Here is a 13,502-nt window from a genome sequence, read left to right on the forward strand (position 1 = left end):
CCTGTTGTTGAAAAGGAGAAATAAATAAAATCCTATTCATGATTGATACACACAACTAGGAAAGCCTGTTATATGCATTTCTGAGATTCTGTAGCTAGTCTACATTCTTTAGCCAACGGGTATTTTCATCATCTGCAGATCATTTTCTCCATTGGGAATGTTTTGGGATGAGAACAAGAAGCCATGTCAGCCAGAAGGGGAAGATGAAAACTACACTCTGTCTCCACAGCGTAGCAAATGGATCTCATAGACCGCTAATGGGGAAGTGAATTAGTTTGACAGAGGCTAGATGAATGAGATGACGCCACATGAAATCTCTAGGCTGCTAATGTAGTGTAATGGCTGATATGTGATTAGAAATGAGCACGTATTTCAGAGTGAATCATTGGCTAGACGGGGAAGTTTGAGAAATTGTAACTTTTTTTTAGATGACAGTTTAACTGTAAACCTGGGTTAAGAATCTGAGTCAGAAACTCTCTTTTGGCTACAGACGCGCTTTAAAGACCTAATAAGTCAGTTTGTGTCGATATAAATCTTTTGAATTTTGTTGTAGTTTCAGTTAGAAATGGAAAGCTACCTATTTTTGTCTTCAGTCTTTTAGAAAAAACAATAAATGCCGTATTTGCTGAACAATTTCCGACCTTGTTGATGTAAATGTACCATTTTGCAGCAGCAGAAAACAATGCAAAGCTTTGTTGTTTTTTGTTGTCATCTAGTATTACTCTTTGTATTCAAGGACCTGTGGTTATTTTGATAGTGAAAGCAGGTTCCACTCTTGTGTTTTCTTCTTTGATAATGAGATATCCTCTTGCTTATTTGCTTCTCATATTGTACATTTAATAATTGGACATTTGGGCTTTCTTGCAGAGAGTCACTGTAACTTCCTGTAAAACCACAACATGTTGTTTTTACACTTAGTTTTTTTGTTCAGAATACACGATTGAGATATAACATTTACGAATTAGCTTTAGAGTTGCTGGTTGGTGGATTAGCTACCTTTAGACAGAGCCAAGCTAGCTGTTTCCCCCTATTTACAGTCTTTATGCTAGGATAAGCTAACCATCTCTTAGCTGTAGCTTCATATTTAATGTGAATATAACGCACAAATGAGCGTATTTCCTAGGGCTGTGCAATATGGAGAAAATCAAATATCACAATATTTTTACCAAATACCTTGATATCGATATTGCGACAATATTGTAGGGTTGACTATTGGTGCTTTCACAACATATATATTTATTAAAACAGCTAGAACAGTCATACAATTGCATCACTTTACTGTAATGCAGCCTTTGAAACCAGGAAAAGACTACTATTAAAACACTTATGCGATATTATGATATCCAAAATCTAATACGATATCTAGTCTCTCTATATCACGAGATTGATATGACATTGATATATTGCCCAGCCCTAGTATTTCCCAAAATATTCCTTGAAGCTCAAATGATTGTATAGTATCTGTACATGCTGGTGTACGAGTGTGCAGGCTGGAGTGTGTGAAAGTCAAGGTTTTCTCTGCCCGTAGGTCCTAATTCAATAATAACTTGCTAATCACTCGACCTGCGGTTCTGATTACAAGTGTCATTAAGTGCTCCTTGTTTCTAATCAGCTGATGGATGGAGCGGTGGGGAGAGTGTTAATACTGTTCTATTTAACCTTGAATTATGCATTACATGGTCCAGACCAGACCAGTCGTGACCGCTGCTATATTCAAACGCATTTTTTTCTATTTTACATTGAAGTATTTCTTTTATTATTTCAGTTAACATGTTCATTATTTTATCTTACAGCTGTTTTTAATAAATCCTATTATATGTGTGTCTCTCCAGGGGAAGGAGACGACAGAGGAGGAGGATGAAGTCGCTGTGGGGATGGACAAAGGCTTTATGGATGAATTCTTTGAACAGGTTGGTCTCTCTCACATCTCTCTCTCTCTGTCAGTCGGGGTATTATTCCCTCCCTCACACATTTAACGGGTCGATAGTAGGCTAATAACTTGCCATCTTAAATTAAAGTCCAAGCCACACTACAATCTGCCTGGGTACCATTTGTCTCCTGATATTGAATCCAATCGTGTTGGTTTTTCAGAGCTCTGGAATCAATCTTTTCTCCGGGGAGCATTGATATGATTTATAGCTATTGACGCTGTTGCTGGTGTGGCATGGATCGTCGTGTATATTATTTCATTTGAGACGGCCTTTTATTGATTCAACAACACAACAATGCTCTTCTTGTCCAGCTCCGAATAACAATGGTGATCTCACTTATTTCCTCTTGTGCATGACAGATACTGTATGCACCGAGCCTGCATCTATATGCATGCATTTGGGAGTGCATTTCCCTGTACACGCTGTGCACGTGTTCTGGGGACAAACTGAACATCGTCATGGCTCTCGGAGGGGGGGCTCCATTTTTAATGGGCCTGTTACATACTGCGCAGTTGCCACAGTGAGTGGTTTAGAAAAGCAGGATAATTCAGCTCATATAAGAAAGGGCTGACTGAGGGAGGCTTTACATCTTCTATATTATCCATATTTATCATGTTTTTCTTCCTCCGTCACTGCTGTATTCCTTATATTTTATGAGGCAGTCCTTCTAGTGTTTAAAACGTCTGCGTCTGTCAGTTTATGTGCACGAGGGCTTCAACTTTGAAGTATTTAAATCACCATTGCAAATGCTGCTACAAAGGTGAGTCGAGTGAGGTTGAATGCCATTTAGCAGCATTTGTGAGTTATAAAAGAGGTCTGAGGATCAGCACTTTGATATGTGAGTTTTCAAAGCAGCATGAGACAACAAACGCATCACGAGCTGCAGGTGCATCAATCAGAAACCCTGTGTAGATATTTAATATTTCAAGGAGAGCGGTCACAGAACATGTGGGAAATACAGACAAATGGCGTCGACAACGAGAAGCAGCCATCACATAGTGTTACCAGGCATACAATGGACACAATGCATATACTGTATATATATAACATAGGGGACAATAACTGCTAAATGGAACCACATGGTACTAATTCAGGCATGTATAGATTGTTATTTTAAACATTTCATACACCTTCAATCATCTATGACCACGACCGCTACTTCAAGCAAATGGCCAGCGCATAAATAGATTTTGTGCTCGTTCATTCTGCTCAACACTGCTTCTATGCATTGACTTTAAATATCTTTCACTGATACTGGATCCAAAATTTGAACTTTGAGAAACATGATAAAAATGGTTCAAACCATTAAACAAATTTTAGACATATTAGAAACTGTCTTTCTCTGGACACAACCAAGATATTAATGAATGCTATGATCTTTTATGTCTTATTTCATTACATGTTGGGGGCAGGCTGGCGAAACACCCATAAGACCTCTTGAGTCCTTATACAAACCAAAAAAGCGGAAAAAAGCCATTGCATTTTCATCACTATAGGCTAAATTGGTGCCTGGTTTATAACATTTTAAATGGTTTGGCCCCTCCTCCACCACATCACTTTGTGTGTACTCGCTCAGTAAATTCTATTAAATCCTCAACAATATCCTCTATATTGTACAATACCATTTTGCCTTTTTCTGTAAAAGCCACAAATCAGTGGAATACCCTGTCTGACGTTATGAGGAGCTGCAGCTCCGTCAGCACATTCAAACCCATCTTAAAAAGTCTGTTAAAAGCCGCTCAGCTCTGTGCTCACTGCTTTGAATTGTGTGTCTTGTGTGTTCTTTCTTGTATAACTTTGTATATTGTTTTTACCCTGAACTGTTTGTTATTGTGTTCTCAAAAGGACTACAGATGTGAATTACATCTTAAAGCTATAATCTGGTACGGTGCATCAAATGGCGACATTAATGTTTTAAACTGTACATGGTCCCTTCTAAATAAAAAATAAATAAATAAATAATATAATGATATAACAGCCGCCTGCTTCTCAGCAGTTTAACTTCCTCCCCCACCTCCTGCATTAGCATTTACATTTCTCCATTGCTGTGTATCTCACACTCTGCTTGGTGTTTGCGAGTTTATAGAGGCAAGTCTGTGTCACACTTGTGCAGATTTATTTTGGAGCGTCTCGGGAGCGGGACATACTGCTAAACCAAAATCTGCTCCGTTATTGTAATAAATAGTTAACACTTTGAATGAGTATCCTAATATGACCCACCTTTTTATAGAAACGTTTTCAATGGTGCCTTATCCATTCCCAAGTTACTTATCCTGCTCATAGTTGTGTTGGAAGCAGGACAAACAGAGCAGCCCAAATGTCCTTATCCAAAGAATTGAATCTCTCCAATGAGTGCTTCATCTACCTGTGAGTCACCTCCCAGTTGGTCATGCCTCCAAAGCCTCCAAAGGGAGATGACCAGAAAGCACACTTACTAGGTACCCAAACTACCTGAAGTGGCTCCGTTCAATGTTAACTGAATGAATTAGACAGGGTGTAATATAGTCCCGGGTTGCTAAAGACCGGAGGTATGCATTAAAGGGTGAAGCAATCCATCATTTATGGAGAGAGAAGCACGTGGTCAGACTTCACAGTGCTGATCTTCATCTTGACAGCATCACGCTGAGCTGCAAACTGTTTCATACTATAGGCCAAAGTCTGATAAAAGAAAAAGGACAATATCATCTGCAAAGAGAGAGCATTCTCCACCCTTGACGAGTTCATCGTACGTGCCCGACTTCATGTTGAAAATGGACAGATCTCACTTTGAGTGTATTGGGAATGAATGTCTCCCATCTTCCCCCGCAACTCATATTCTAGCAGCACTAGTCCAGATCTATAAAACACATTTTTCTTCCTTTTTTTTTTGTTCCTACATCTGCACTCAAGACTTCTCTTGAATTCAAGCTTTGACGATCATTACATGGTATAACTTCAAAATGACTCCTAAAACACTGTGATTATGTGATGTTTTAGCTGTAAGGGAACACGGCAGTCTGCAGTTATTTGTCTCCTCTCATTTCTGCTCTGCCGCGGCTCGTCGTCTCTGACAGATTGTCTGTATCCATCTCAGATACCAAAACGTACGTCTCTTTATCTGTCTGGGATTTCAGTCTGTTACATCTGCCGCGAGTGAGAAAGCGAGGAAAGAGGAGATTGAGTGAAAAGTGGAGGCAGCAGGATCAACAGAGAACAGTTTGAGACCGAGCCAGAAGCCGGAGGGATGGTGAGAGAGAAAGAGAGAGCTTTTGAAATGAGAGTGATGTGGAGAAGTTAGAGAGCAAAACCAGAGAGGAGGAACAGGTACATGTGGCAGAGGGAGATGTAGATAGTGAAGGGAGCAGAGGGGGAGAAGGAGTCATCGGGCTCTCACCCCGACTGGGTGCGTTAATTACAACTTTAATTAAGCTTTCAGTAGTGGAGAGACCGCTGCTGCCTTCTGTCCTTCACTCACACCATAAACATGACCCTCAGAGTGTGGATATTGGTTTCATAATTTGTTTATGAAAGTGTTTGTGTGGCTGTGTATCATCATGTACTACACTGTGCAGCGTATCTGTGCGTGTTTGTGTGTATGTAATTGCCTATATTGCAATTAAAGGACAAGGCTACATTTCATCATTTTCAAAAACTTTCATGAAGAAACCAAACGATAATAAATTTATCCTTTTAACAAGATCAAGAACTTTATGGTTTACACCTCGGTGCAATAGATTTATATTGTCATCCAAAAAAACAAATTTTTCATGACATTTTTCCACAAAATCCTGGAATATTGAAGCCTCCCCCCTCCAGCCAGTGTAACTTCCTGTTTTTTGGTTAACGTTCTTTCTCAAACAGAGAATGGGGGTGTGGTTAATAGTCAGATGTAATTCATTACCATGGCAACCAGACTGCATCGTTTTTCAACCCAGTTTCGATGAAACCATCTACAGTAGCTTGGAAAACAGCTAGCTATGGCAATGGATTTGACAAATTTACTGTTTATCAGACAACAAATGAGACTAGAATTAGCACAACACACCGACTCTCTCTCACTCGCCCTCTTCTTTACCGTCTCCTCCTGGTGAGGCAGCCGTCTGACTGCTGCTGCACCGAGGAACCACACTGCCGCACGCCGGCCACAGCGCACTGCAGGACGGATAGACATGTTGCCAAGCTATGCCGTTTGAAATGCAGTTTCGGGACGTTTTGGAGTTACCGGCCGCTCCCAGCACCAACATTGCACCTGGCTGCACTGTGATGCATTTATTTCTCTAACCAGACTTTTTTCTTTTCTCTTGGGCTGAAAGTTGTGCGCCCCACGGCGTCCATACCTGTTAGAGGCCGGAGCTGGAGCCTGGTGCCTCCAAAATGTCCTCAAACTGCATTTCAAATGGCGGGCAACATGTCTGCAAACAAGCAGACACACCTAAACAGAGAGATAATACTAAGGCTATAATGCTGCAAGTATGGAAAAATAGGTAAAATACAAAAACAAAGAAACAAATAAGTGCGCCTGCGCAAGCTTGGAGGATGATGTATGACCTACAGCTTCTACTATATTCATACGTCATATTCTCGTTTTAGCAACAGCCTTCTTTTTTAACTTTGAGCACAAAATTAAGTTATTTGTCAAAAAAATGCAAACATTGTGGCTAATGAAAATGACTCAAATAAATATGAAATCGAAAAATGCCAGAATACATTGGAAGGGGGCTTTAAAGTACACACAGTAAAACATATTTAATGGTTTAATTTGATTTCTTTAAGTTAGTTTCTCTTCGTCTAGAAATCCTAGGAAAGAAGTCAGGATGGACGATTTAACTTACTTTGATTTAGTTTGATTTTGAGTGTTAATATGTATGCTTTATTAGTAATTTCAAACTATTGTACATAAAGGTCTGAAAATCTGACGATGTAAGTTATGTGGATTGGTATAAATTATTTTTGGACTTCTCATTGTGTCATTTCAAAATGTACTGCATCCAGGATCTGGTTTATATTAGTTTGTTTTATCTTGTGCATTGTGGGCATATTTGGATAAAAAACCTCTTGATTATCACTACTAAAACACGTGGAAGTCGTGAAATAAGCTGCAACAATTATGACGTTTAAGCATCTATTGCGTGTCAATGCTTAATTGTTAAATAAGTAATTAGATAAATCTTGTGTTGTTATTTGATAGATTTTAGTTTGTTGTTAACCTCAAAGTTTATTGTAAAGAATTTTACACATTTATGATTATAAGGGTTATTTGTATAGCAATTTTACATTTAAAAAGTGCTTTAAAGTCCTTCAAGCAGTGAGACAAAATAAATAAATATGCTTGTAAGAGTTAATGTAAGCGATACTTTAAGATGCATATAAAACCCATCACATTTGTCAATGCTCTTCTTACATCGTGTAGCAAGGCTCATTGCATGCCCCCAAAATCCATCACCAGATGATGCAAGAATGAAGCGAGCAAAAGCAAGACAGACTCACTGCGGCCTCAAGCCCTCTAAACATTCTCCTTACCAGAATTAGACTTCTACTTCAGTAAAGTATAAAATTAGATGACAAAGTAGAGAAACAGCCCTTTTTATTTCTGGTCCCTGCATCTCCAGGATTTGGCTGGTTAACAGGACAAGATTCCAACAAATGTCTTGGTGGATACAATCACATCACGTTCATAAAGAAAAGTCATAAAATCGGCCAGTGTTTGTGTGTCTGTTTATTTGTTTCTGCATGTCTGAAATTGGTTTCTCTCCCACACCAATAGAATTTGCCTGATGTCTTATGAGACCAGAGAGACGCACCGTGACTCACTAACACATCACGGTCTCTAAAGCGAGACGGCTTAAAGTGGTTTCATCTTCTGCTCACTTACCGTCTCTGTCACTTCCCCCTCCCCGTGTTCCTGTCTCACTCTTACGTCTTAACGTCCTCATCTCTCCTCACCTGTCTGTCTGTCTTACATGTATTTAACTCTGTACTCACCTCCAGTGTGCCTTCTGGTCTCTCCCCAGTGGTCTTCCAGAGCCAATTATGTTGTTATTTAAAAAACGGATCCAATCAGCAGCTAATTAAAGAGATAATGGGAGAATAATGACCCAGGCTGAGAGCTCAAGAATGTATGGATGGAGAGACGGAGGGAGCGCAGAGCTGTGAGGAGTGACAGAGGAAAGCTGTGCTGCAAATGTAAAAGTTAAATTGCTGACTTATTGTAGAGGAGAATGAAGGCTGGCCTGTAGTGTAACAGGTGTAGAGGTGGAGAAAGTAATCGGGGGTAGATGACAGGCTGAGATGAAAGTATACAATGATGAAGTCACTGACAGATGTGACCCGCTGCTCGTCCAGCTGTTACCTGCCAGAGGCAGCACAGCTGGGGACGAGGCAGCAGGGAGGAAAGTCAAACCTTTATGTTGGTGGCAGATGATGGTGTGAAGTGCAGAGGATATACAGTTCATATGATGCACTCCAGGGGCAGTTTTTCTTCAATGCATTTATTGATGTGCTTAGAAACTCTATTTTGGAAAATATGTTTATTCGCTTTCTTGCCGAGACTTAGATGAGAAGATTGATACCAGCCTCGACATGCCTGTATGCTAAATATGAACTAGCCTGGCTCTCTGTTAAATTAACAAAATCCTCCCACTAGCACCTCTGAAGCTCACTCTCATGCTCAAAGGAAAACTGTTTCTTTGAGCACTGGAGGATATTGAATTTTCACCTCATTATTTAGTCAGTTCATGTGTCGAGATTTGTTTAATAGGAAGTCACCAAGCCAAGAACCAATTAGGTAAGACTTTGATGGAAATCCAGATGTGTGTTTTCCGTTGTTAGATGTTTTCTAATGGATGCTGAGACTTAACCTGACGCGCCAGATGGTTTGTTACACAGAACCATCTGAGAAGCTGTCACTGGAAACTGTTTGGAAAAGGGCCGCCACATTAAAAAAATATAAGACATATTTAGGTGACCAAAATGCAATACAATTAACTTTCATGAACAGAAAACACACTGTGAAACGGTTAAAGTTGTAAGATGAAAACGGACAACTTCAAGACCGAACAGTGCCTTTGTAGCGACCCATCATTCACAAGGTAGCCACGCCCTAAAGCATACCCTGCTTTATGGTCTATTTGACTCTAAACGGGACCATAATTTACTAAATGAACATCATGCTGTATTGAAGAAGAATTGAAACTAGCGATTGAGACCATAAACTCATGTTTACAATGTTTACTGAGGTAATAAATCAAGTGAGAAGTAGGCTAATTTTCTCATAGACTTCTATACAATCAGACTTCTTTTGCAACCAGAGGAGTCGCCCCCTGCTGGCTGTTAGAAATAATGCAAGTTTAAGGCACTTTGGCTTTGGCTTCACTTTTCAGACCCAGAGGTTGCCCACTGGTCGTTGTGTCACACACATAAACCACGCCCATAGCTGCCAGTAGCTCCTCACAGGACGCTGATTGGTCTGGTCACTGGCTGGCCGGACACCAACACATTACCTGAAGCCTGACAAGATAGATTTTCATGCAGTTCTCAGATCTCGGATCGAATTTATTTTAGTGAAATTATGACTTTTGTGTACTTTTGGGCTAGGCTCCTTAGAACCAGTTACGGTACCTCTTAATACTAAAGCACACAATGATATTTAGGACAATAGTGCACTTTCTTGTGACATCAGTTTGGGGAAAGCTCTTTGCTGTTTCAACATGAAGAAGTGAGGTTGATAAAGAGATGGTTCTCTGAGTTTGGTGCACAGAGACCTGACCTCAACAACCATCCAACACCTTCGGGATGAACTGGAACGCCGACTGTGAGCCAGACCTTATCGCCCAACATCCGTGTCCAACCTCACTAATGCTGTTGTGGCAGAGTAGGAGCAAATCCCTGCAGCCAGGCTACAAAATCCTATAGAAAGCCTTGCAGGAAGCGTGGAGGCTGTTATAGCAGCGGATTAATGCCCATGGTCTTGTAATGAGATAATAAACAGTCAAATATGGGTGTAATGTTCGGCTATCCACATACTTTTCGCCATGTAGTGTGGCCGCATCATCTTTTGGTGCTTTGTAAAGACTCGGCAGCAGCTTGGACGTGGCTCTATTTGTATTCATTTTTAATTATAGCTTATTGCTTTATTGATGAGGATGCCTGTGTATGGTAATTTGATAGATTTTAGTTTGAATACAGCCCTGTTATGTGTTACTCCACACACCAAATACATACATAAGAGATTGCTCACTGAGAAATGGTTGATTCCAGGAAAACATGAAAAACCCTTTTCATATCTGTGTGTTCTTTCACTCTGCTTTCATTCTGCCTCTAATACGATAATGACATCTTCAGTTCGGTTTCTATCAACATCACTCAGGCTAATCACTGGTACTTCCTGCCTCAGCACTTAGGAGATCTAAAGTGCCTTTTGGTCTCACTCTCTCTCGACAGGTGGAGGAGATCCGGGGTTTCATCGAGTCTCTGGCAGAGAAAGTTGAGGAGGTGAAGAGGAAGCACAGCGCCATCCTCGCTTCACCTAACCCAGATGAGAGTAAGGCTGTTTGTCTTTTCTGTTTAATTATTTCAATCAATTCTTGCAGCTGAACACACTGTTCTGGGACCTTCACAACTCTTAGCGCTCCAAAAATACTGTATTATACCTTTTGTACAAGTTTTATCAGGGTTGCATTTGTATTCTCTCGTTCTGAAATACCATACAGATGCGTGGCGTTAAAGGAACAATCAGAAAAAATCAGGGAATTTCCACTGCCACCACTTTCCCAGAGGACTAAGAGCCTTTTGAGGAACTCAGTCACTTAGCCTACGCTCAACTGGAACTATTGGGGCAGGGCTTGCAGGGTTAAATGCCAGTTCATTCATTAAAAAGAGAATGTGCTGGGTGAATATAGTGTCAATAGGATGAGGGGTTGAAAGGGGCTGAATGAGTGGAGAAACATAATGAATGCAGATGCTTCCCTACATGGAACAAGAGGTTGTTTTGATGAGTATGAAAATGACGTGACTCATACGGCCTGCACATTCACCAAAAACGTTTTAGACTGCTCTGTGGTGTTAGGTCAGTCTTAATTTTGCTCTTAGATTAGTCAAATGCAGGTTTGACAGTTTCACATAAATAAAGACTGACTTATTTTAATCCTTAAAGGTATAATATGCAAAACTTGTATAGACTGATACAAAAATAATCCCTCTCAATCATCACATATGCCCCACTAGAAATGTGAGGTAAGGTCTGTTTCTGCAGAGACCCTGCAGCCCTCTGTCTGGATTTTCTCTTTTCTTCTTATTTTGATTTACTCGGGACGCTTCTGGATATCTGCAAACAGCCTTTGGGCCCCATGGCTGGGAAAACCCCAGCCAATAACAGTGTGCAGGGTGTGCAACCCGTTCAGGTGGTCAAATATCGCTGCTTTGTCACACCCCTCGGCTTCTAATGCCGAGGCACAAGTCCTTTTTTACTCTGTTAGATAAAAAGCGTCCGTATTTCATGGATGAGAACGGGTTGTGTTATGTGCACGTGTTCCAGTGAGCCCCGGCTCCTCTGTGAGTGCAGCTATGATCAGTGTATGTCTGTAGTTTAACATGAGCAACGCTGAGTCACATCCAGCAGACAGGAAGCATTCATTCAAACTCCGGGTACTCGGCACCTTCCCACAGGATTATGTGGAGTTGTGCAGAGTTAGTTGTATGTTTTAGAACCGCCGGGAAACAATCAGAAAATAACGTTTTATTTGTCTGATTTGCTGCTTTGTTCTCACTAACGCCGCTCTCTCTCTTCAGTCACTATATACTGTAGCTCGCTCGACCATCGTTGCTCTCTCTGCCGCTTGTTGAGCTGAGGAGGTGTGGCCAACGTTGAATGCTATACGTACTATACCTTTAAAAGTAAGCCTGGCTAACTCTGAACAATGTTGTGGAGCGAGCAATGACGAGGGAAAGATTTTTTAGATGCCGCAGGAGCCTGTTAGAAATATACAGCAGTGAGGACATTGTCAGTTTCATTTGTCCAAGGAAACTAGGGGGATACTAAAATTATGTTACTTTTGAGTAACGCGGTATTATGTTTTGTGTTGCTGTATTGATTCTCAAAAACACTGTATTGATTTTAAATTAATAACTTACATGCAAAGATTCGTGGAGGACTGTGGTTCATTATGTGTGTTTAAATCTCCAACTGCTAGATAGCAGTGTTGTAATCTCTCTTCAGCCATTTGACCTTTCCACTCCAATGTAATGACGTAAACTGAGACAGGAAGTAGCGTAAGGACGCACAGCTAATGTTTTTTTAAACTTAGATTTTATACATACTGTGGCGTGTTCTTTATACTATAACAATTTAAAATTTTAAAAATCACAATATATCGCCTTGCTTAAAGTATCGCAATATATTGAATCGTAACCCCTGTATCATGATACGTATTGTATAGCCAGATTTTTGCCAATACATAGACGATTCTGACAAGGAAACAGATGTACTGAGTCCTGCCACATTTGTATTGTTAAGACATTCCTAGCGTTAACACCAGTAACCACAGGTATTTCCAAATAAACCAGAACTGAAATCTTAAAGATTATGACATTACTCTCGGTTTTTCTTCTAATATGTCACCCATGTGTATTTCCCACATGTGATTCATCATGAATTTATTGATTCAACCAAAGAAGACTACATTGTCCAAGCCAACACTGATCCTTTTGCGCACACCTATATTATACCGCTCCTAATGATAACAATTTAATACTGCCATGACTTTCTTAAAGGAAAGCAGAATAATTACTGTTATCACCATCTCAACAGCAGCAGTGGAAGATTCCACCGAACAAAAGAAAGAAAAATGAACCCATTCCTTAAAAGATATTGAGGGAATGAAGAACAGTTTGTCAGAAAAGCAAAATGCCTGCCCTTGAAGATGTTGAGAGCCGTCCTCATCCACCGATCAGTCCTTTCTGTCCTTCTGAGAGTTTATGCTCTCACTGTAAAATCTCTTACAGTCTTCTTTGTCCATTTTTCTCCACTTTTCTGCTCCCTCTCCATTGCTCTTTAATTCTGTCTTTACCTCTTCGCTTGCTGTTAACACCCCGTCTCTTCCCTTTGCCCATTTCAACCACTCTCCTCTTTACTTTTCGTTCAGTGTGTACAGGATGCTACTATCCATCCTTCCTCCTCTCTTTCTATCTCTGTCCTCTCACACCTCCTCCTCTCTCATTTCTGTCAGGGCATTGATCTGGACCCCTGCTCTCGTGAGGGGGATGTTACTCACACTAGTACCCTCCCCCCCCAATCCCTTTTACTCTCCATGAATCCCTACTTCCTACCTACCTGAAAAAAGCATCGATCTGCTGGCAGCAGCAGGCATCAGATGAGCCCTTTAACTAGCCGGGGCGTGCAGATGACACACAGAGCGGAGCAGCAACGAGGCAAGGTGCTGCATTTAAGATACAAATTCTTCCAGAAGTCGCCTCCTTTGTGACTCAAATCAATGCTCAGTGCGTGCGTGCGTGCGTGCGTGCGTGCGTGCGTGCGTGCGTGCGTGCATGCGTGCGTGCGTGCGTGCGTGCGTGAGTGCGCGTGTGTGTGTGTGTGTG

The 13,502-nt window shown here is 40.9% G+C and overlaps 1 protein-coding gene across 5 annotated transcripts in view; it reads left to right on the forward strand.

The window, feature by feature from the left end:
• Nucleotides 1-13,502, forward strand: part of stx1a (syntaxin 1A (brain)) — a 73,959-nt gene that overhangs the window by 20,996 nt on the left and 39,461 nt on the right. For all 5 annotated transcript variants that reach the window (XM_074642174.1, XM_074642173.1, XM_074642175.1 and 2 more), the window contains exons 2-3: nucleotides 1,833-1,910; nucleotides 10,350-10,449. In XM_074642174.1, the coding sequence (XP_074498275.1) occupies nucleotides 1,833-1,910; nucleotides 10,350-10,449 (178 nt within the window). The remainder of the gene's footprint in view (nucleotides 1-1,832; nucleotides 1,911-10,349; nucleotides 10,450-13,502) is intronic.

The sequence above is a fragment of the Sebastes fasciatus genome, chromosome 7 (assembly GCF_043250625.1).
Source record: "Sebastes fasciatus isolate fSebFas1 chromosome 7, fSebFas1.pri, whole genome shotgun sequence".
Classification (NCBI taxonomy): domain Eukaryota; kingdom Metazoa; phylum Chordata; class Actinopteri; order Perciformes; family Sebastidae; genus Sebastes; species Sebastes fasciatus.